Source organism: Panthera onca, chromosome C1 (assembly GCF_046562875.1).
Source record: "Panthera onca isolate mPanOnc1 chromosome C1, mPanOnc1 haplotype 2, whole genome shotgun sequence".
Taxonomy (NCBI): Eukaryota; Metazoa; Chordata; class Mammalia; order Carnivora; family Felidae; genus Panthera; species Panthera onca.
In genome coordinates this window covers 191021221-191044313 of record NC_138346.1, presented here as the reverse complement: position 1 = coordinate 191044313, position 23093 = coordinate 191021221, and the positions used below count along the sequence as shown (strand labels likewise).

The window sequence follows — 23093 nt, the reverse complement described above, 5'->3', positions numbered from 1 at the left end:
CGAGCCCTGAAATACTGTGTCATTAAAAGCAGATCCTGGGCCCGCCCAACCCACAGGCACAGCCCAGCCGAGGCAGAACCACCCGTGTGCCCAAGGATGCGCATCTCTGCCATCACTCTGCACCCTGAGGAGGGGCGCCAGGACAGCAGGCGGGGCAGCAGTTGAGGAATCTGGGGCCCTGCTGCAGGACAGCAGCCCCTCCACAGGGACCTGGAAGGGACTGTGGAGCAAGTACAGAGGAAGAGACCCTCCCCGTGTACACAGAGGGCAGGCCCAGACTGTCTGCAAAGTGGGGAGTTCCCTATTAGCCTGGGGCTTTGAGCTCTGGCTGGCAAGGGACTGAATCACAAAGTGGCTGGAATGTCGGGAGACCTGTACTTTGGTTCCAACTCAGCCACTGATGGGTTTGGTGTCAGGACAAGTTCCCTTCCTGATTCAAGCTTCAGTTTCTCATCTGTGACACAAGGATATAAGCCGCCTTCCTGCCTGAAACGCTGGCTGTCTCCTCTGTCACAGAGCAAAGACAGCCTGAGTGCCCAGCTGCTGTGTACATAGGACATGAAACCCGCCACTTTGGGGCCTTAGCAGCTCTCTCCTCCCAGTATCAACGGCAGTGGAGGTTTGAAAACTTTTAACAAATGTCAGTATTTGGTCTCCTCAACACCTAGCACATAACCTGGCATGTTTTGGGGATACCAGGAAAGCTTGTAGAATGAATGTTTTAAAGATGCAGACTGCCTTGTCCACTGGGTGTGCCGAATAGGAATGTAAGTATCATGATCTGAACCCCTTTCTGTGCAATAAAGCTGAAAGTACAGTGGTCATGGACTTCCTGACAGACTTCTAGAACCTCCAGCCATCTAACAAATTGAAAGCAACCAGAAAAGGCCTTGGAGAAGGGGGAGAATTATGGATGCAAAGTCAATGAAGGGGCAGCCATCTTACTTATATGGTTGCCTGATACCCCAAGTTACGTTCAAGGCTGCACGTTAGAAGAATACATAAGGGTGGTCAGCTCAGGCCTGCTGACAGCAAAGTAAGTGCTGCCAGGAAGGGAGGCTGCAGAGGAACAGCCAAGTCTGGGGGCAGGGGTGCGGGGGGAACTGCTCTGTGCACCTCACACCCAGCGCACCTCCACAATCAGAGCATGGTACTGGCCCGGACGACAGCTCACCAGGCAAAGCCCTGTTCTTTTGTGTCTCTATGTAAGGAAATGGGTGACATGCTTTGAGAAATGCCCTGCAATTTCACAGGAAAGGAGGCTGTGAATAGGATATGGTGGGTTTTAGAGCCAGTAGACCTGGCATAGAATCCTGGCTCTGCCTCTTGTTAATTTGACCAAATTATGTCACCTCTAAGTTAGAAGTTTTTCCTCTGGAGTATTAGTACTGCCCTTGCAAGGCCATCGTGGGGATTTGGTGTGTCCACAAAGTACTCAGCACCATGCATGCATGGGTACTGAATGAACAGCATTTACTAGTGGTCTTACTTTAAATAAATTTATATATCTGGGCCTCCCCTGTTAAAACCTTCCTGTTAAAACCCCCTCCTTCCAGAACATGTCCAGGAGGTGCTGCTGTGTCTACTTTAAAGCTGAGCTTTTCCTAAAAAATCTAAATTTGGTCATCTCTAGGGATGAGGTAGGGACTTCCACAATGCCCTGCCTGTGGGAGTCCTGGTGTGCAGGGACCTACCGTGACTTGGTGACCTGTGGAGCCAGGGCCTCTGCTGGGGACTGAGGATGGGGCTGTGTTTTGTCCCCATTTCCTCCCAAAGTCCAGAGTCCTACAGCTTCTGGGAAGCTGAAAGGGGAGCATTCCTGGGGTTTCTCTTCTTACCATGAAGCCTTGAGCAAGCATTTGGACCTTTAAAAAGAAAAAAAAAAAAAAAGTTTTTCCTCACTTGTGTGCTAGGGAAATTTTTGAAAATAAAAAACATAATCCCAGCATAATCCCCAAAATGCATAATCCCAGTACACAGAGATAAGCATTGTTAATAATTCCTTCCAGTCTTTTTCTTTGACACATACATGTTTGTCTTTATATAGAACATCTGGGTATTTCATGAAGTCAGGATCATACTCTATGTACTGCTTGGTGATCTGATTTACTCGATCTATGATATATTGAAAATTTGTTATTAAATCTTCTTTGAAAACAGATCTTGCTATAGCATCCCCTCTGCCCCAGTTCTGCCACAATTCCCTCCCCAGGTCTGGGGCCCCCACGACCCTACCATCGGGAGCACTAGCTCCGCATCAGGAAGGCAGGTGCTCTGGTCAGACAATACCTACGCGATCAGCAGGCTGATGGCATTGGGACCTGGCATCTCACCACTGAGGCTCAGGTCACCACCTACACAAGGGTTACGGGTGGACCCACATGATAAATTTTGGGGAAGCCCCTTACAGAGCACAGAGGGAGCAACTGCCACCTGTCAGGTCCCCATCCACTGGATTCCTGGCCAGTGTGCTAGTCCCACTTTCCTAGGGCAATCAGGGAAGCACAGTGAGGGACAGAACTCCCTCCCCCCAACAACCTCTCCCCTGGTTTCACAGAGTTGTGACTAGTCCTCCCTCCTGGGGCTTCAGGCCAGTCGGTTCCCCCTCCCCACATGTAATCCCTAGAGCCAGCCTTGTTGAGTATTTCAAGTACATCTCTTCTCTCCCAGACATCACACCAGCCCTGAGTGGCTGGCATTTTCCTGGCCTCGCTGCTGCCTGTCCCGATAGCCATGACTGAGGGACACCTAGGTTAGGGAGCGAGGGTCCCTGCTGGGAATACTGCAGGCCATGATTTCAGTGATGGGAGCGGGCGCCAGCCAACCAAAGGGGTACAAGCCAAACCCCACCTGAAGGCAGAAACCAAGGTTGACCCAGGATGCTAGCTAGATAGAGAGAGGGCTAGCATCCAACCCTCTGCAGAAGCTGCCCTGGGGTCACAGGCCAGCAGGCTTCTCTCCTCCCCTCCAGGCTCAGCCTGACTTCAACCCAAAATGAGAACCAGCCCTGCCCAGTGGTTTCTGAGTGTCGAACCTTGATCTAGAGCCACTGGCAGGCGGCAGAGGAGCAGGTGGGAGCCTTGGACATTGTTTCTGATGACTGATGGTTTCTGGTGACCAGCCTCAGCACATGGGACATGCTGGGAGGTGGCCCGGCTGGCCAAACACTGGTATAGGGTGAGAGGCCACACATGCTACAGACTGTGGCACCAGACTCTGATTTCCACTGGGGCTGGGGTATGGGGAGGATGCAAGTACCATTTCGGCTGATTTCTCGTGTTTCCCCAGCACCACGCACAGCGCCTGGTAAAAGGACTCTGGGCATTCTGCGGTACTACAATTCGGACTATTGGTTCAATGACTGAATAATAAGTGAATGGGTCACCAAGACTGATTTCAGGTGCCCCTTAGACTCACGACTAGGTATGAGGGCAGGAATAGAGCATGGCTTACCTAACTCACTGGCCTCGTAGCAGAGGACAGGACAGAGGCACTTTGGCACCAGCTCTGACCTCTGCTGCCCTACAGTAGTCTGCAAAGGGTATAGTCTTAGGGACCCAGCCCGGGTGGGAGGGAAACAGCAGGGGAGGTGCTCTGCTTTGTCACAGGAAGATGGGCCAGTCACAGCTCTCTGAAAATACCTGGGACCTGGCTGGCAGGCGGCCATACAAGAACTAGGATTTATTTTACTAGAAGAAATGTCCAGGAGCCACATTGGCAGGACGAGGAGAAGCTGTGGCAGTAAAGGCCCAGAAAAGGCCACATACAGCCTGTCCACAATGAGGAAGGTGGCCCCTGTGCCAGCCACGCCTGGGAAAGAGCCAGAGGGAGTCCAGGCCATACCTGCAGAAGAGTCGCTGTGAGCTGAGTCCAAGAAGGGCCACGACACAAACCCCTGCTTGCCGCAAAGGGGACAGACACCCTCAGGTGCTGGTTCCCAGGCTGACAGCTCCCTCTTGGATACACAGGGGCAGTGCCAAGACTTTGCAGACTCACATGTACTCCCCACAGTTGGCAATGATCACCTTCTGCTTTGGCTTCCTATCCTTGCTGCCCTGGGTCTTTGTGGGGACAGAAGAGGGGGAGAAACAAGGGAAGGTGAAGATTAAGGACTGGCTTAGGGATACCCTCCCCATCTGCCCACCCCTGCCTGAGCAGAAGCAGCCCTCCCTGGGATCTGCCACGGCCCCTCTCTCCAGCTCTCCCACAGGGCTACACACCCAGGGCCCAAGTGGCCACCCATCTCAATCTGCTGCAAGACATCCAGGCCTTCTGTGACCTCCCCAAACACTATGTGCTTGCCATCTACCCAATCTGTCTTGTCACACGTCAGGACGAATTGGGAGCTGTTGGTGTTTGGGCCAGAGCTGACCATGGAGAGCAGGCCTGGGGGAGAGAAGGAGCACGTCAGGCCCTACCCTTGGCTCCCTGCTGTCAGACGTACATCTGTGCAGACTGTTGACAGCCCTTCAACCAGGCAGGCTCAGACTCTAGGATAATACCATGTGGATGCCTTGTTTGCCACTCAGTTGATAGTGAAATGGTGAGCAAAGTTGCTTAAATCATTTTATACTGGTTTATCCTTTCTTTCACTCATTCAATAAATACTTGTATTGTCTACTTTGTAACTTAGCTCCTGTTGAGCCCTGGGGACATTGGTCCCAGCCCTGGTGCAGCTCATAGTCTAGTGGAAAAGAGTCACTCAAAAGATAACTGTGGATGTATCTCAGGAATGCAAGGCTGGTTTAACATCCAAAAAGCAATATAACACATTAACAGAATAACGCACAAAACCCATATTATTATTGCAATAGACACAGAAAAGGCATCTTACAAAACCCACAACTTCTCATGATAAAAACACTCAACAAACTAGGAATAGAAGGGAACTTCCTCAGTCTGATAAAGAGCACCTACAAAAAAACCACACAGTGAAAGACTAGATATTTTCCCCCTAACATCAGGAATAAGACCAAAACATCTGCCCTTACCACTTCTATTCAATATCGTACTAGATGTTCCAGCAACTGCAATCTACAAAACAACGAAATGAAATATGCAGATGACATGATCTTGTATAAAGAAAATCCTACAGAATCCACTAAAAAACTATTAGGACTAGTTCAGCAAAGTTGCAGAATACAAGATCAACATACAAAATCAAGTTATTTTATACTCTAGCAATGAACAATCTGAAAATGAAATTAAAATAATTCCATTTATAGTAACATCAAAAAGAATAAACTTCAGAATAAATTCAAAAGAAATATAAACTTATACCCTGATAATTATAAAATGTTACAGAAAGAAATTAAAGAAGATTTAAACAAATGGAAATATATCCCATGTTCATGGACTGGAAAACTTAATACTGCTAAGATGGCAATACACAAATTGTTCTACAGATTCAGTGGAATCTCTGTCAAAATCCAACCGGCTTTTTTGCAAAAATTGAGAACTATTCCCCAAATTCATACAGAAATGTTAGAGACCCAGAATAGCCAAAACAATCTGGAAAAAGAAGAGCAAAGTTGGAGGACTCACACTTGTCAAATTCGAAATGTACTATGGAGCTACAGAATACATGACAATGTAGAACTGGCATAGGACACATATATAGATCAATGAAACAGAACGGAAAGTCCAGAAACAAAATCCTTACATTTATGGTTAATTGATTTTCAAGAGGGATGCCAAGACAATTAAAAGAACAGCCTTTTTTTTTTTTTCTTTTATTGAGAGAGGACACAAGTGAGCGAGGGCAGGGAGAGAGAGAGAATCCCACAAGAGCAGAGATGGGGGGGGGGGGGAGAGGGAGAGACAGAGAGAGAGAGAGAGAGAGAGAGAGAGAGAGAGAGAGAAAGAGAGAGAGAGAGAAGCAGGGCTCACCCAAAGCGGAGCTCATGCTCACCTGAAGCAGAACTCAAACTCACGAACCATGAGATCATGACCTGAGCCAAAGTCAGATGCTTAACCAACTGACCCACCCAGGCACCCAAGAACAGCTTTTTCAACAAATGACACTAGGACAACTGGACATCCACAGGGGAAAGAATGAAATTAGATCCTTTTTCTCACACTATACACAAAAATTAACTAAAAATGGATCAAAGACCCAAATGTAAGAGCTAATCTTTAACACTCTTACAAGAAAATATAGGAGTAAATCTTCACAACCTTAGTTTAGGCAAAACCTTCTGAGTTATGATGCAAAAAATATACTGATGGAAGAGAAGAGAGATAAATTGAACTTCAACAGAATTAAAACTTTTTGTGCTTCGAAGCAAAACAAAGAAAAGTGAAAAGACAACCCACAGAATGACAAAAAATACTTGCAAACCATGTATCTGATAAGAGAACTACAGCTAGAATATTTAAAGAACTCTTGTATTTCAATAAAAAAGAGATAAATAACCCAATTTAACAATGGGTAATGGATCTGAATGGACATTTTCCCAAGAAGATTAAAATATGGACAACAGACACATGAAAAGATGCTCAACATCTTGCTTCCATCAGTCAGAAGGCAAATCAAAACCACCACAATGAGACAGCATTTCACATCACTAGGATAACATAAAGAGAACATAAAAGAAATAATAACCAGTGATTGTGAGGATACAGAGAAACTGCAACCCTCATAGGCTGCTGATGGGAATGTAAAATGGTGCAGCCACTTTAGAAAACAGTCTGGCAGTTCCTCAAAATATGAAAAAATAGTTATCCTACGCCCCAGCAATTCCAATTGTAGGTACCTACCCAAGGGAAACGAAAACATAGGTCCACACAAAAACTTATACATGAATGTTCACAACAGCATTATTCATAATAACCAAAATGTATAAACACAAATGTTCATCAACTTATGAATGGGTAAACAAATTGTGGTATATGCACACACCGAATATTAATTGACAATAAAAAAAATTAAGTACAGATACATGTTATATCATAGATGAACTTTTTCGAAAACATGCTAAGTGGAAGCCAGTCACAAAAGGCCACATACTGTGGAATTCTATTTATATGACAGTCCAGAATAGGCAAACACTAATCGAAAGTCGATTAGTGTTTGCCTAGGCCTGGGGGACAAGGAGAAGGAGAATGCTAAAGGGTGTGGGGTTTCCTTTGGGAGGAAAATGTTCTAAAATTATTTGTGGTAATAGCTACATAACTGAGTACAGTAAAAACCACTGAAATGTATACTTTAAATGGGTGAACTGAATGTATGTGAACTGCATCCCAATAAAACTGTTTGTTTTTTAAAGAAAATCATGCTATGGAACAGCAAAGCCTCGTGGCACAGACATCTGTTCAGCGAATGGAAGCACAAGACGCAATCACCTAAAAGTATATGTGTCTGTGTGTGTCTCTCTCTCTCACATGCACACGCACACACACATGTAACAGTACCATGGAAGGCTTTCTGAAGGAGGTAACATCTGAGTTTAAAAGAGCCAGGTTCGGCAGAGGCTGAGGGAGGGTACCTATAAGCTCATCTGTCTCAGTGAGAAAGCCTCCTTTTCATGGCTGGGGCTCTAGACTGCATGCTCCCTTTGGATGGGGACCATGTCCCATTCCACTCTCAATGATGGAGTTGATCAAGGTGCCTGACACATAACAAAACTGCCCTGTGAACATCAGTTTTAAATATTCAAATATTTACACAATTCTAGAATACAGTGGTGACCAATAAAGACTGGGTCCTGCCCTCATGAGGCTAATATTCTAGAAAGGGAGACAGAAAATAAGTGAAAGAATAAGTAACTTCATAATATAATCTCAGGTATTAAATATATGAAGAAAAATGAAGCTGACTAAAAAGAAGAGATGACAGGAATGCCCATTCTAGACAGAGAGCAAGGCAGATCTCTAAGACAAGGTACATGGCACCTGAAGGAAGTGAGGGGTGAACGCTGTAGATGCTAGAGGAAGAACATTCTAGGACAGGAAGTAGAATGACCAAGACCGTGAGGGGGAGTAAGCTGTGACTGAGGAACAGCAAGACTGCCTTGAGGACAGAGGGAGGAGCAGCACATTCTGGGAGCTTGGGAAGGTGCCAGGCCTCATGCCAGTGGGTCCTGCGTGATGGCGCCCCATGGGAGGACTCTCAGCCAGACAGTAACAGGACTGGGTTTATGTTTGAAAAGGATGGCTCTGACTACCTCACATATTGGACCAGGAGGGGAGGATGCAGGGGTGGAAACAGGGAGACAAGTGTGAGGACTTGGTGCTGGTGAAGGAAGGGTGAAGCAAGGGCAGACGAGAAAGTGACTTGAAACACGTGGATCTGACCTATGTCAGATGGAGGAGAAGGGTCGAGGAGGAGTCCTAAGCTGAACAAGCAGTTAGGGAGATGGTGGTGGCATTGCCGGAGACAGGGATGAGGAGAGGAAGGGTCTGGGAGAAAAGAACATGAGAGTCTGTGAGGTCTGAGACATCCAGGGGACGTCCAGGGGAAGGCGACAGGGAGAGAACAGCATGGAGGCTGACATGTGGACAGGATTCATTTACAGATGTGACTGGAAACCCTGGAAAACCTGGGACAGGAAGGGATTGGCCAGAGCACTGGTTATAAATAGGGTAAGACTGCCCCCTCGAGGCTACTTGGAAACTCCAAACTATGTTGCTCGTTGTCAGGAATAATGGGGGTGCTACTGGCATTAGTGGGAAGGGAACAGGGAATCCAGATGTCCTGCCATGTCACATGTCAGGAAGAATTATTCTTAATCCTCTCAGACTTTCAAATGCCCTGAGAAACATTCATGTATTGGATAAAAATCTGTTTATAATGATTTGAGCTGAGAACCTAACTCCATTTTACATATAAATCCAAAGACTTATCTTTTGCACTGAATTTTTCCAGAAATAGACCTACTACATAAACCAAGGGACCATAATTTTTGGTTTCGTTCAGAATTTTACCAGGGGATTTTCACCATGTCAGGAAATCATGTTACTGTGACCCTGCCAACAAAATACACCTATATCAGTCCACACTGCTAACTATTGCTCTAGGCAGAAGTGTATGTTTAAATATTTCACATATTTAGTTGTGTCCAAGCATTTAAATACTGAAATACATACTATTTTATTGTAAATTACTTTCCTTTCATTTTCTTTCATATTATAATTATTACATAACACTATTTTAAAAAAAATTTTTTTTAATGTTTATTTTTAGGGGCATCTGGGTGGCTCAGTCAGTTGAATGTCCAACTTTGGCTCAGGTCATGATCTGGCAGTTCATGAGTTTGAGCCCTACATGAGGCTCGCCGCTATCAGCGCAGAGCCCGCTTTGGATCCTCTGCCCACCTCTCTGCCCCTCCCCTGCTTGCACTCTCCCAAAAATAAATATTAAAAAATATATATTTATTTTTACTTAAGAGAGAAAGTGAGAGGGGCGCCTGGGTGGCGCAGTCGGTTAAGCGTCCGACTTCAGCCAGGTCACGGTCTCACGGTCCGTGAGTTCGAGCCCTGCGTCAGGCTCTGGGCTGATGGCTCAGAGCCTGGAGCCTGTTTCCGATTCTGTGTCTCCCTCTCTCTCTGTCCCTCCCCCGTTCATGCTCTGTCTCTCTCTGTCCCAAAAATAAATAAACGTTGAAAAAAAAGATTTAAAAAAAAAAAAAAAAGAGAAAGTGAGAACCAGCAGGGGAGGGGCAAAGAGAGATAGAGAAAATCCCAAGCAGGCTCCATCCTGCCAGTGCAGAACACAACTTGGGGCTCAATCTCATGAACTTCGAGATCATGACCTGAGCCAAATTCAAGAGTCAGACACTCAAACGATGGAGCCACCCAGGAGCCCCACATAACACTTTTTTTTTTTCTTTTTACAAACTATGTGCTGGAAGAATATATTAGCTGTGACTTTCATTCCCACCTAGTAAAGAATCAGTTCTAAGAGGTGGGCACGAGGCTAATACGTTAAGAACCATTAAGTGAAGAGTGAGGGTAGAGAAGACAAAAAAGTGTTGAGCTCTGGGTCCCTGCAACAGTTCAGAGGTCAGGAGGGAGGAGACAGGAGAGACTTGAGACGCAGCAGCCAATAAGGATCTGAGTGGTGTGAGAGGTGGACTGCGGTGGAGGCTTTGGGAAGCCACTTGGATCCCCTTCAAGACCAAGACTCTCACTTTCTCACCTCCCAGGAGTGTGAGATGCTAGCGGCCCCAGGAGAAGTTCCACCCCAGTAAATGCCTTTGGTTGAAGAGAGCTGCTCACCCCTTCTGGGAATCAGCCAGAATTCGTGACTGTCCATGTGAGGGTTCAGAGGCCTGGTTCCCAGGCCTCAATTCAGAACAACTCAGAAGGGCTATCCAAGCTCCAATGCACCCCCGGGACCAGCTGAGGCCTCTATGTGACTGATGGCATCTCAGTTACACTCTGCCTACTCTGCTCCCCTCATTCCCTTGCAAGAGTTGTCCCTGAGATCACTCTCTGCCTCCTGCATGCAATTCTCCATGAGTCTGTTTCCTAAAAAATCTGACCCAAAACAGCCAAAAACTGAAAAAAAAAAAAAATCAAGTAGTGATAATGTGAATATGTTTTTCAGAGCTGTAGCAATAAAAGCCAAAAAATGAATGTTACCTTTGGCAGGGCAGGAAAATTATGGTGAGGGGGAACAGAAGAACATCACGTTATAACAAACTTCAATGATTTTCTTTAAACTATGTGCAAATTATGACTTTGATAAACATTTTTTGAAAACACTTTTGAGGGGCGCCTGGGTGGCTCAGTCGGTTGAGCGTCCGACTTCGGCTCAGGTCATGATCTCATGATCTGTGAGTTCGAGCCCCACATCGGGCTCTGGGCTGACAGCTCAGGGCCTGGAGCCTGCTTCAGATTCTGTGTCTCCCTCTCACTCTGACCCTCCCCCGTTCATGCTCTGTCTCTCTCTGTCTCAAAAATAAACAAACATTAAAAAAAATAATTAAAAAAAAGAAATACTGTTTTTAGAAAAAAAACACTTTTGATAAACATATTTAAAAAATATGAATATTTAAGAAAATAGGAAGAGGTGCTTGGGGGGGGCTCAGTCAGTTAAGTGTCTGACTTCGGCCTAGGTCATAATCTCGCTGTTTCCGGGTTCCAGCCCTACGTCGTACTCTGTGCTGACAGCTCAGCCTGAAGCCTGTTTCAGATTCTGTGTCTCTCTCTCTCTCTCTTTCTCTCTCTCTCTCTGCCTTTCTCCAACTCGCACTCTCCCTCTCTCAAAAATAAACATTAAAAAAAAAAAAAAGAAAGAAAGAAAGAAAATAAGAAGCACACAACTGTGAATGTGAATAGTAGTTACCTCAAAGAGATGGGCTGGAGGTAGCGAGGAGAAAAAACTTTAGCTTTTAATTTATAACCCTAAAAATAGTTGTAACTTCCAGGGGAGAAAGCTGGCAGCCATCTCCTTAAGCAAGCAACCAAAGGTGACATCACAAATATTGGAACTGACATCATGCACTTCCTTACACGATACACTGGTAAGGAAACAGCATTCTTCTGCAGTGTTCCTGCCAAAACACATCACGCCTACACCTAACCATGAGGAAGTACTAGGCAAAGATTAAGAAATAATCTTAAAAACAGGCCTGTCCTCTTCAAAGTCATCAAGATCAAGAAAGACAATGAAAGGGGCACCTGGGTGGCTCAGTTAAGCGCCCAACCCTTGGTTTTGGCTCAGGTCATAATCTCACAGTTTTTGAGTTCGAGCCCCTTATCGGGCTCTGCACTCCTAGTGTGGATTCTGCTTGGGATTCTCTCTATCTCCGTCTCTCTCTGCCCCTCCCCTGCTCACACTCACGCTCTCTTTCTCAAAATAAATAAAACTTAAAAAAAAAAAAAAAGACAAAAAACTGAAAGACTGTTCCAAATAGAAGGAAACTAAAGAGACTTCTTTAGTGTGTGGTGTGTGAATCCTTGCCAGGGAAGAACAATTGCTAAAACTACTATAAAGGACAATACCAGGGTAACTGATGAAATCTGAATATGGGTTGAAAATTAGTAAACATGGGGCGCCTGGGTGGCGCAGTCGGTTAAGCGGCCGACTTCAGCCAGGTCACGATCTCGCGGTCCGTGAGTTCGAGCCCCGCGTCAGGCTCTGAGCCCCGCGTCAGGCGCTGGGCTGATGGCTCGGAGCCTGGAGCCTGTTTCCGATTCTGTGTCTCCCTCTCTCTCTCTGCCCCTCCCCCGTTCATGCTCTGTCTCTCTCTGTCCCAAAAATAAATAAAAAACGTTGGAAAAAAAAAAAAAAAAAAAAAAAAAAAGAAAATTAGTAAACAGTGTTGTACTGATGTTAAACTTCCTGATTTTGATGGTCATACTGTGATCACGTAAGGGAACATTTTTTTTTAATTTAATTTATTTTAAATATGAAATTTATTGTCAAATTGGTTTCCATACAACACCCAGTGCTCCTCCCAAGAGGTGCCCTCCTCAATGCCCACCACCCACCCTCCTCTCCCTCCCACCCCCCATCAACCCTCAGTTTATTCTCAGTTTTTAAGAGTCTCTTATGGTTTGGCTCTCTCCCTAACTTTTTTTTTCCTTCCCCTCCCCCATAGTCTTCTGTTAAGTTTCTCAGGATCCACATAAGAGTGAAAGGGAACATTCTTATTCTTAGAAAATATATAGTTGGGGCACCTGGGTGGCTCAAGTTGGTTGGGCACTGACTTTGGTTCAGGTTCAAGCTCCATGTTGGGCTCTGTGCTGACAGCTCGGAGCCTGGAGCCTGCTTTGTATTCTGTCTCTTCCTCTCTCTCTGCCCCTCCCCCACTTGTGCGTTGTGTCTCCCTCTCTCAAAAATAAACATAAAAAAAATTTTTTTTAAGAAAATATATACTCAACTATTTAGGAGTCAAGAGGTATGATGTCTTCAACTTCCTCTCAACTGGGACAGTAGGGGGAAGATACATCTATGTATATCAATTCAATGTAAAGTGTAGAGGGCAAAAAGTAAATTAATGAGTGGACAAAGGATATATGCATTCCTTGTACTATTCTTACAGAACTCTTATTCCATATACCCATAAGTCTACAAATACATCAAAACTACAAAAAAAAAAATACAATTTATAACTTTCAACTGCCTACTCTTTCTAATAGTCCTAAGCCTTTACAGAACTTTGAAAATGTCTGCTCAGTCTCGTTAGTTACTAGATGTTGGGATCCCAACAGAAGGACTCAGATTAAAAGTGTTAAAGGCTCAGGATTCCAGGAAGCCCCCTCTCCAGCCTGCTCAGCCACCGGCATCCTGCCCAGAGTCCCGCTCACCTGTTGTCATGGGGACAATGTCTGAAAGCAGAAGCATCTGGATGCAGCCAGCTGGCTTGTTCCCAATCTTGATGTCCATGTACACCTGAGGATTTGATGAGGCCTTTTTCGCAGCGGGATCTCCCTGGGTGCAGGATAAATCATTAGGCTGGACAGAACTCGACCCCCCAAGTAGGAGAGCAAGTATTCTGAATACACACCAAGAACCCAACAGCCGCAAGCAGGCTACAGCAAGATGCTGGCAGGGAAGGTCCTGGGCCGTGAAAGGGAAGGCCACGGCCACAGCCCCTGGCCGGACACCCAGTGACAGGACACTTCAGCACCAGCTAACCTGAGCCCCACCTCGCAAGCTCATTCCCTCATCACACTTACCCTCAGACATGCCAGCTCGCTTCACCCTGCCCTGCGGTCACGGAACTTTCCTGGCCCATAGCACATAGCTCTTGACACATTCAAACACCAGTTCAAGCCCACCCACCGCACTCCTGTTACAGCGACCCACACCCTTCTCCTCCATGCCTACCCCTACAGATTCACAGTCCGGCTTCAATGGAAGCAGAAAGGGCTGCTCTCTGGCTTGGGCCTGACTGCTCAGAAGACTGAGGTTAATAAAAAGACCTTCCATTTTACTTCTAAGAAGTCTGCGATTTGCTCATGATTAATGAGGAGGTTGGGCCTTGCTTTGTGCTCCAGGTGGACCAGGATGACTAGCTGATAAACACAACATTCAGTACAAACCCTACCATTTGTTTCATAGAGAAAGCTCTATTGTCTCTGACCTATTTGTGGTGTGAACTGATAGGTCAAGATATAGGTATTGAGCTATGCGGCCCAGTACTGGAGTTGTTAAATAACTGGCTATCCAGTGGGGGAGGGCTGGCCACAAACACGAGACACACACAGATCCCAGAGCTACACAGCCTCGGTTCAAATCTAGGCTCCGTCACTTATGAGCTATGTAATGTTGGATAAGTTATTTGATCTCCTTGTGCCTAGTTTTGTCACCAAGAGTTGGAGATAATATTAGCACTTACCTCAAAGGATTATCATTAGTATTAAATATTTGTAAAACACTTAGAACAGTTGCTGGTATAGAGGAAGCAACATTTGAACATTTGTTAAGTAAATAATGTCAAAATAACGCTGTAAATGCAGGATAGAGGGAGCTACAGAATCCCAGAGGCAACAAAAGCCCGGAAGGGACACTGATCTCACTCAACTAGAGGATTCAAAAAAGGTTCCTAGAGAAGGCAGCAACCGAATTCAGCTATGAAAGATGAGTGGGAGATGGCGACACAAAGTAAGTTGGAAAGGGAATTTAGGCAAAGGAGCTGCTTAGGTAAAAACACAAGACACTTACAGGTACCTACAAACTCTGTCCTAGAATGTAAAATGTACATACAATGTGGAGAGGTGAGCAGGGTCTGAACACGGAGAGCCCTTCTGTCCCCCTAAAGGAGCCCAGACTACTCCTCCTATAGATGAGGAGTCCCTAGACTGCTTGAGAGGAGCCACATGGTCAGCACTATGCCTTAGAAAGCTCCCTCTGGCTGCTCAGGACAGGAGGAATCGGGCCCAGGGTGGGAGACCAGCTAGGAAGCTACCATCATTATTCGTAGCAGAGATGACAGAGGCTACAGCAAGCCAATGCAGCAGAAGCAAACAGGAGAGAAGAGATTCAGGCAGGTGTAAAAGAGAATGATAGCAGGATATGGCAGTGCATCAGGTGTGGATTGTGATGAGGAGTCAGAGATGACAGCGAGGTCCCTGGTTTGGGTGACTGTGGAAGATGGCAAAATTTGCTAAGATTGGGTACTTGGGACAACCAGAGAGGAAGGAAAGAGGAAATCCACTTGGGACATGCTTTGTTGACTTATGGTAACTGGGAGACATGCAGGCAGAAACCCGTGAAACTCAGGAGCAAGGTCAAGGTGAGGACTAGAGACCAGGAAATGAGCAGAACACTGAGTGCTGCAATAAGCTCAGACATGGGACACAGTGGCTGAAACTACAAGGACAACGGGCAGAGAGGAATGGGGGGCTAAGGGAGGAACTTGGAGAAACACCGCTGCTCAGAGGGCGGACAGAGGAGGGGTAGCCTCCAAGTTATCCCCAGAAGTGACGGTCAGGATGGTGTATCGAGAAGCAGGAGAAAGTGCCGAGGCAGGCAGCAACTGGCTAAGGACGGAGGGATTGAGGCCTCTCTGGAATCAGGCCAGGAATAGGAAGACAGCAAGCCTGGGGCCAAAGTCTCAGCGAGGGAGCAGGAAAGGTCAGGAGGATGGCGGATACTGGTGAGGGGGAGTCCTCACTGTCCTTTCTCATCTCAGACCCCCACCTAGTTCAAGCAATCACAAATCGGTATCCAAGCATGCATACCATACTTCTCACCTAGAACCCCTCACAGACAAGAAAGCCACGCTTCTCCATTCCATTCACCTGCCGCCACCTACATCGGGAGCGCCCTGGGTGGAAAGCGCCAGCCCCTCCTGTGGAAGCACACACCTTCAAACCTCACCTCCTGGGTTTCCACTTTGGAAGGCTCCGTCCGACCCTCCTTCCTCTTTATTCTCTTCAAGAGTCTGCCCAGAAAACTTCTTCAACCAGTCATCACCTGACCACACTGAAAGGAAAAGAACTGAACAGATGTTAAGAAATTCAGGCTATTGGCCAGCTGTTCACTAGCTGTGCCCAGTTCTTCACTTTGTCAGCAGAATGGACACACCATGTGGCTCTCACAGGCAGAAGTTACCTCTCGGACAAGGGAAGCTGTCACTGGGAAATGTCAGGCCTTCAAGTCCAGCTCTCAGCAGAGGCAGATAAGAGTAACAAGGGAGGACTAAGCCGAGCCAAAAGGGAAGTTCCAACCACTGTCAAGGCCGGAAGGGCACAGTGTACGTCTACATCCCGGAGCAAGACTTTCACAGAGACCCTGCCTCTAGCTTTGCAGAGAATCTCAAAGTCTATTTCCATGGAGGAGCTGCATTCTCCCCTCCCCTGTACACCACTCTACCCGTGTATATACTCCCACCACAGCAGGAAGTAAAACAGGGATAAAAAGGCAACAGAGGCCAAGTTGAGGATGTGATTGGGAATCTGTGATTGCCCCCGCTTGCCTGGTCTGAATGAGCCTTCCTTAACGCTCACTAGTTTGGCTAAACGGACACGAATTGTCCACCCAAAGAGTTCAGGTTCATTCTAAAATGACTGCAATACAACTCAGCTGCTTAAACCTTGTAAGGTTAATAAAAGACCTTCCATTTTAAGTCTGAGATCTGCTCATGATTAATTCTATGCTGGGAGCCCACACCCCGCAATGGCAAGCTATACACAAAACCAACCATAAAATGTCCCTGAGCCACTACACATTTCTTTTCTTTCAACACCAACAGGAAGATCTGTGCTGGCATGATCTTTGAATCTGAGCTCAGAACTCTGAAATTATAAGGGTAAATGCAGTTACCATGTATTGAGTCCATTTTTAAAAGTCAAGATCAGCACTAAATGGGAAAGAAATAGTGTTGCTGGCTGGTGGGGGACATGTTTGATGAAAAAGTAACAGAAAACACGGATGTACAGGAATATTATCCAAGAACAACTGACACTTGGGTAGTTTTTTTTTAAGTTTATTTACTTATTTTTAAGAGAGAGAGAGAGGGAGGGAGGGAGGGAGGGGCAGAGAGAGAGGGAGAGAGAGAATCCCAAGCAGGCTCCCCACTGTCAGCATGGAGCCCGATATGGGGCTCAAACCCACAAACCATGAGATCATGACCAGAGCTGAAATCAAGAGTCGTACACTTAACTGACTGAGCCACCCAGGCACCCCAAGATTTTTAAAAAAGGTTTGTTTTGGGCCTTTTCATGAAAACTAAAAAAATATGAAATAGGATTCCTTAATTAGTAACATTTAAGTTATAGCTATGCTTCGTTCCTAGAAACAAAGATGAATCAAGTACTAATTTTACTTATAGCAATTAAGAAAAAGACTGAATGATAGCATGAAATACCCTTATTTCATATTTAATCATAAAGACAGATTATAAGAGAAGAAAGGTTTATCATAAAGATAAAAAAAAGGGGAGGGTAGAAACATGTAAGAGTTTTGTTGTAGGCAAAATAACACCCCCCCCCCAATGGTGTCCACATCTTATTCTCCAGAACCCGTGAATATGTAATATTATATGGCAAGAAGGAAGGCTATCGCTCGTTGGTCTGCCGACCTTCAAATAAGGATATTATATTGGATTATTCAGGTGCTCCCAGTGTAATCACAAAGATCCTCTAAATGTGACAAGGGAGGCAGGGGAGTTAGTTTCAGAGTGACTCAGGGTGAGAAAGACTCACCTGGCCGCTGCTGGCTTGAAGACAGAAGGGACCAGAAGCCGAGGAATGAGGTCAATCTCTACAAGCTGGAAAGAAACAGACTCTCCCGTAGAGCCTCCACAAGGAATGTAGTCCTGCTCATGCAGTGAGACACATTTTGGACTTAAGACTTCCAGAACTCTAAGATAATGAATTTGTGTTGTTGTTAAGCCACTAAATTTTGGTAATTTGTTACGGCAGCAGTAGGAATTTAAACCACTTTTCTTTGAAGCACTCAGCCTAACAAACCTTACAGGTTTTCTCTGGTTTAACTTTACTTAGAGAGAGCCACTTTTGAGCCATGACTCAAAAGTTTACACTTTGTTGACTAGAGCCAACCACAGCAGTTTTCCATGAAACCCTGTCTTTTATGCCAGATTCACAAGTTTACTTTGCAATCCTTTTACACTCTATTTGCAGTATACTGCCCTGGACTAGAGGCTGGCAAACTTTCTGTAAACGGCTAGACAGTAAATATTTGTTTGTAATTTTTTTAATGTTTATTTCTTTTTGAGAGAGAGAGAAAACAAGTGGGAAAGAGACAGAGAGGGGGACAGAGATCCAACGTGGGCTCTGCACTGATAGCAGAGACCCCTATGTGGGGCTTGAACCCACGAACCATGAGATCATGACCTGAGCTGAAGTCAGACGCTTAACTGACTGAGTCACCCATGTACCTACCTAGACAGTAAATATTTCTTTGTGGGTCAAACAGAGTCTCTACTGCATATGCTTTTTTCCCCTTTTTTTCCAAAACCCATTAAACATATAAAAAACTATTTAGCTCATGGGCCATACAAAAGCAGGCTGCAGGACAGATGTGGCCTGCAGTCTGAATTTGCTGACCCCTGACATAGATACAAAAGTGTCAGGGAGAGGGGCGCTGGGGAGGCTCAGTCAGTTGAGTGTCTGACTCTTGATTTTGGCTCAGATCATGATCTCATGGTGCATGGGATTGAGCTCCATGTTGGGGTCTGTGCTGACAGCATGAAGCCTGCTTGGAATTCTCTCTCTCCTTTTTCCTGCCCCTCTCATGCTTGCTCACTCACACGCTCTCTCTCTTTCAAAATAAATAAATAAACATTTTTAAAAAACCCACAAGTGACACCTGGGTGGCTCAGTCAGTTAAATGTCCGACTTCAGCTCATGTCATGATCTTACAGTTCATGGGTTTGAGCCTCGCATCGGGCTATGTGCTGACAGCTCAGAACCTGGAGCCTGCTTCAGATTCTGTGTCTCCCTCCCTCTCTCTCTCTGCTCCTCCCCCACTCATGCTCTGTTTCTTTCTGTTCCCAAAAGTAAACATTAAAAAAATTTTTTTAATAAAAAAACAAAAACACACCAAAGTGTCAGGGAGAGACTCACCAACAAAGATGGTTGGCATTTGTGCAAACATTTAAATAGGAAGGATTTCTGAATAACAATTCATTTCATAAGTAGCCAGTTCACAGTAAATACTTTCAAATAATGACAACTTTTGCTTCCTAGATAACTTAAGACTGTGGAAACTGGAAACACCATATGCACCTGAGGGTCCCATGTACTGTAAAGTAGCATCAAAAAATAGCTTCAGTAAAAAGCAAAGAGTCTCAGCCATATCATGTTGTCGATTGCCGCCGTAGCATCCTGCTAAGAGAATATAAGAGTTCATGTGTGTAGTCCAACTCTTCCTGTGGTTAGCACTCAAATAAAAACTCAGTAGCACACACATGGAAAAAAACCCCACACTTTCCCTCCTTCCCTCCCTAGATTATATGCATTTAACAAAGTGTATGTACTAACTGCTTATTAGAGCTGGTGATGTAAGGATGTGTGCTCAGGCACAGAAACCTGAAAACACACAGGAGACAGGAACCAGCAATGCAGGCTCTAGAAGGCAGAGACAGATCTCTGCAGGATCTGTCTTCCACATTCTGACTACATGAGGCTCTGACTATGAGCCTGGCTTGGTGAGCCTTCCTTCAACCAGAACTTCTTGTCCCTTGGCAACTGTCACCACCAAACCAGGGTTTTGGGGGTTGAATCATATCCCCCGAAACTTCAGGTCTGCCCAAATTTCAGAATGTGACCCTATTTACAAATGGGGTCTCTGCAAACATAATTAGTCAAGATGAGGCCATACTGCATTAAGGTGGTCCTTAATCCAATCAACGACTGGTATTCTTGTAAGTAGAGGAGACACAGACACATGTGGGGAACAAGGCCATGTGAAGACAGGGGCAAAGACTGGACTGATGCAGTTATAAGCTACAGAATGCCAAGGACTGCCAGGAGCCACCAGAAGCTAAGGAGGGAAGGATTCTTCCCTAGAGCTTTCAGAGGGAGCATGGTCCTGCCAATACCTTGATTTAGATCTGCTAGCCTCCAGAGCAGGTACAGCTGTGAGAATAAATTTCTCTTGTGTTAAGCCAAGTTTGTGGTAGTTTGTTATGGCAGCCCCAGGAATCTACTACATCCACCCAAATGGAGGGTGGCACCTTTTGTAGCCAATGACAATAGGCAACACCAAATACTAAACAAGGAAAATTTCTTACCTCTGCCAATTCAAACTCAACAAGAGCAAATCCTTGGTGCTTTTCACAACAGCAGATCGTTAGTATGTGAGCAATAGAAGGAAGCATGCCATATCCAGACGCCATTTAAAAAAATGAAAATCTAGGGGCGCCTGGGTGGCTGAGTTGGTTAAGCATCCAACTTCAGCTCAGGTCATGACCTTGCGGTTCACGAGTTTGAGCCCTGCACCGTGCTGATGGCTCAGGGCCTGGAGCCTGCTTCAGATTCTGTGTCTCTCTCTCTCTTTCTCTGCCCCTCCCCTGCTCTCGCTCACTCTCACTCTCAAAAAAAATAAACATTAAAAAAAATTTTTTTTAATGAAAATCTAATTTTTAGGGTTTCCTTAGTTTAGTCAACAGGGCTTCCAGAAATATTAAGGTTATTTTGTTCATTTTAAATAAACATAGCTGAATAGTGAACTAAATTTTTAAACTTTGTAGTATCCAATTCTATCACAACAGAATTTAAGACTTAAGTTACTTTCCAAGCATTTTAATAACTTGTTTATAAGACATACAGAAAGCAAAGTTGTTTACCAATTATTCATTCCAACTGAACACCAACGGAGGACGGAGCGCTGACCTCACTACGGAGTTAAGTGATTATTAGTGAAGGAGCCTCATGCTTGTCCTCAGGAAAACATTATGTTAGCTGGCAGAAAGCAAGGGCAACAAGAGTTACTAATTTATAGAATTCAGGGATAGACGAGCCCCCAGTGGCCAGTCTTACTGTTTTATTTAAGAAATGAAGAACTCAGAGAGGTGAGTATCAACCCAGAATTAGTGGCACAGCTGGTTCTAAAACTCCTATCTTAGAAAATTACAACCAAGGATCAAATAGAAATATACACCATAACTACGATACCAATTTAAGGGAAACTCCCCCAGATGAGCAGAGTCCAAGGCCCTGCCACTGTTGCAGCTGAACTTTCCTGCTGCCTGCTGCTATTTAAAATCACAACGGCCAATAAGGGAGGTCTGGGCAGCAGGTGTGGTGGGGTAGAGCTACCCAGCACGGGGATGTGAAACATTACTCAGACCTCTTAAGAATTTTCTAAAACTAGCTTCCTACTGAATCTTACTATGCAGTTTATATATTAAATGATCAAATATCAAAGCCCCCAAGTGGTTCCAATGTGGAGAAAGCCTTTCTTCAAATCCAACAAACTGTCAATCTAAATTTCAGCCCATAGCCACACCAGCATCCTGGCCTTGTTGTCCTTGGAACATTCCTTTTCCATCACCAAGATCATAGTCACGTTGACCTAGAGAGACATCCTCCTGAACTTCATTACATATCAACCGTAAACAATGCACAGGACTTAAAATTCTTCTCAAATTCTTTTCCTGACATTAGGAATCCGAACAAGAGACACTGAAAGAACTCACCTGTTTCATAATCCAGGGAAAACTAATTATCCATGATGTCTCCAAACAGAAATAAAAGTAGCACGGAGAACTTTGTTGTCTACCTCCTCTGCCAACCCAACAGCAAAGAGGAAGTGCCTTCTGAACCAGTGCCCTCCATACTCTTGGTACAGATGCTCCGTTAGCAAGACAGCCACAGGGAGAAGAAGGAGTCCCCAGTCTTTTAGGTATACAAAATGACCGGTGAGGTACACTCTTCCCCTATCCCCCTTCAGACTTACATCTAGCCCTTGGTTACTGTGATAGGTTCACTGCCTCCAGTTTCACAATCCCTTCAATAGTTACTAGAATGATTCCAAGAAAGTGCAAATCGGATCACATCACTATCCAGCTTAGCTTAATAGTCTCCAAAAGCTCACCAACGCCCACAGGACGGAGCCCAAATTCCTTAACACGGCATATAATAAGACCTTCATAAGGTCTGAGCCTTGCCGACCTATCTAGCCTTTCTCCCTGAACGCAAATCCCAGATGTTGGACTACTTCACCTCTCCGGGCTCTTTTCTTGCTGCTCTCCATTCAGGCCACAGCCTCACTCATGATCTTTCAAACCCAGCTTCGGCCTCTGCGCTTCAGAAAGTTTGCCCTCACCTCTCCTGATGGAGTGAGTGTTCATTCCCCAAAGCCCTCAGCTCGACCCTCATCAATACTGTCTATTTTATGGTCACATCATGAGCCTTGCCAGCCCGCGCAGTAAGGCTGTTCCCAAAACTCCCCAACTATTCGGTGAATTCCTTCCTCTAAGGGGTCAGGGCTGCGGAGTTTATGGAATGAATGGGCTTGAGAGTTTGGAATGCGGTCTGAGGTCACAATAACAGATCTTACCAACTCTCCGAGACCAAGATCATAGAGGGAAAGGGCTCTGGGCAGCGCCAGGACCAGCAGAGCCGTCAAGTCGCGGGCGCTGCTCACAGGCTGAGGGGGCAGAGCCACAAGAGAAACCCACACTAGCTCTGCAACGAACAACACGGTCTTGACGGCAGCCATCTTGCTCCCTGGCTCTTCCGCCGGAAGCCGAAGCCAGGCCCCGCCCCCGGACCCGACCTCTCGCTCGCTGGCGCAGCCGCTGTGCTCCTGGCCAGTGGCCTGCGGCGGATGTTTAGAGGGCACTCAGAATAGAGATCACAAATACATAGCGGCATTAACTGGGGAAGTCAGGAAATAGAAGAATCTACTTTAGATCCGGCCTTTATTTCTAATTATTTTAATGCCAGTGTAACATAAGTAACAGTGTTATATTCGTCTCAAATGTAAAATATAGTGATTCAATAATTCCAAATATTGCTGTGTGCTCAAGATAAATGTAACCTCGATCCCCTTCACCCGTTTCACTCATTCTTCCACCCATCTCCCCTCTGGTAAGCAGATTGTTCTCTATAGTTAAAGTCTGTTTTTGGTTTACCTCTTTATTTGGTCTTTGTTGTTTCTTAAATTCCGTATGTGAGTGAAATCCTAGGATATTTGTCTTACTCTGGCTTATTTTGCTTAGCATTAT

The 23093-nt window shown here is 45.5% G+C and overlaps 1 protein-coding gene and 1 long non-coding RNA gene across 2 annotated transcripts; both read right to left on the bottom strand.

The window, feature by feature from the left end:
- Positions 1-1075: 1075 nt before the first annotated feature.
- Positions 1076-22585, bottom strand: LOC132672414 (peptidyl-prolyl cis-trans isomerase E-like). The gene is made up of 5 exons (XM_078450576.2): positions 22424-22585; positions 13258-13381; positions 4219-4386; positions 3844-4061; positions 1076-1865 (listed from the first exon to the last, which is right to left on the bottom strand). Exons 1-4 carry the CDS (start codon positions 22583-22585, stop codon positions 4042-4044), a joined length of 474 nt encoding a protein of 157 aa, XP_078306702.2. The 3' UTR covers positions 1076-1865; positions 3844-4041.
- On the bottom strand, positions 18988-22412 carry LOC144617269 (uncharacterized). The gene is made up of 3 exons (XR_013557637.2): positions 21561-22412; positions 20709-20823; positions 18988-20192 (listed from the first exon to the last, which is right to left on the bottom strand). It is a non-coding gene; the product is annotated as an uncharacterized LOC144617269 (long non-coding RNA).
- Positions 22586-23093: the final 508 nt, after the last annotated feature.

Coding starts and splice junctions, on each gene's coding strand:
- LOC132672414 (XM_078450576.2), bottom strand. CDS start 22,585: ATGGCTGCCGTCAAGACCGTGTTGTTCGTTGCAGAGCTAGTGTGGGTT. Junction 4,387..13,257: donor CATTGTCCCCATGACAACAG/GTGAGCGGGACT, acceptor TCTCTCCCCCAG/GCCTGCTCTCCATGGTCAGC. Junction 4,062..4,218: donor TGGCCACTTGGGCCCTGGGT/GTGTAGCCCTGT, acceptor GTCCCCACAAAG/ACCCAGGGCAGCAAGGATAG.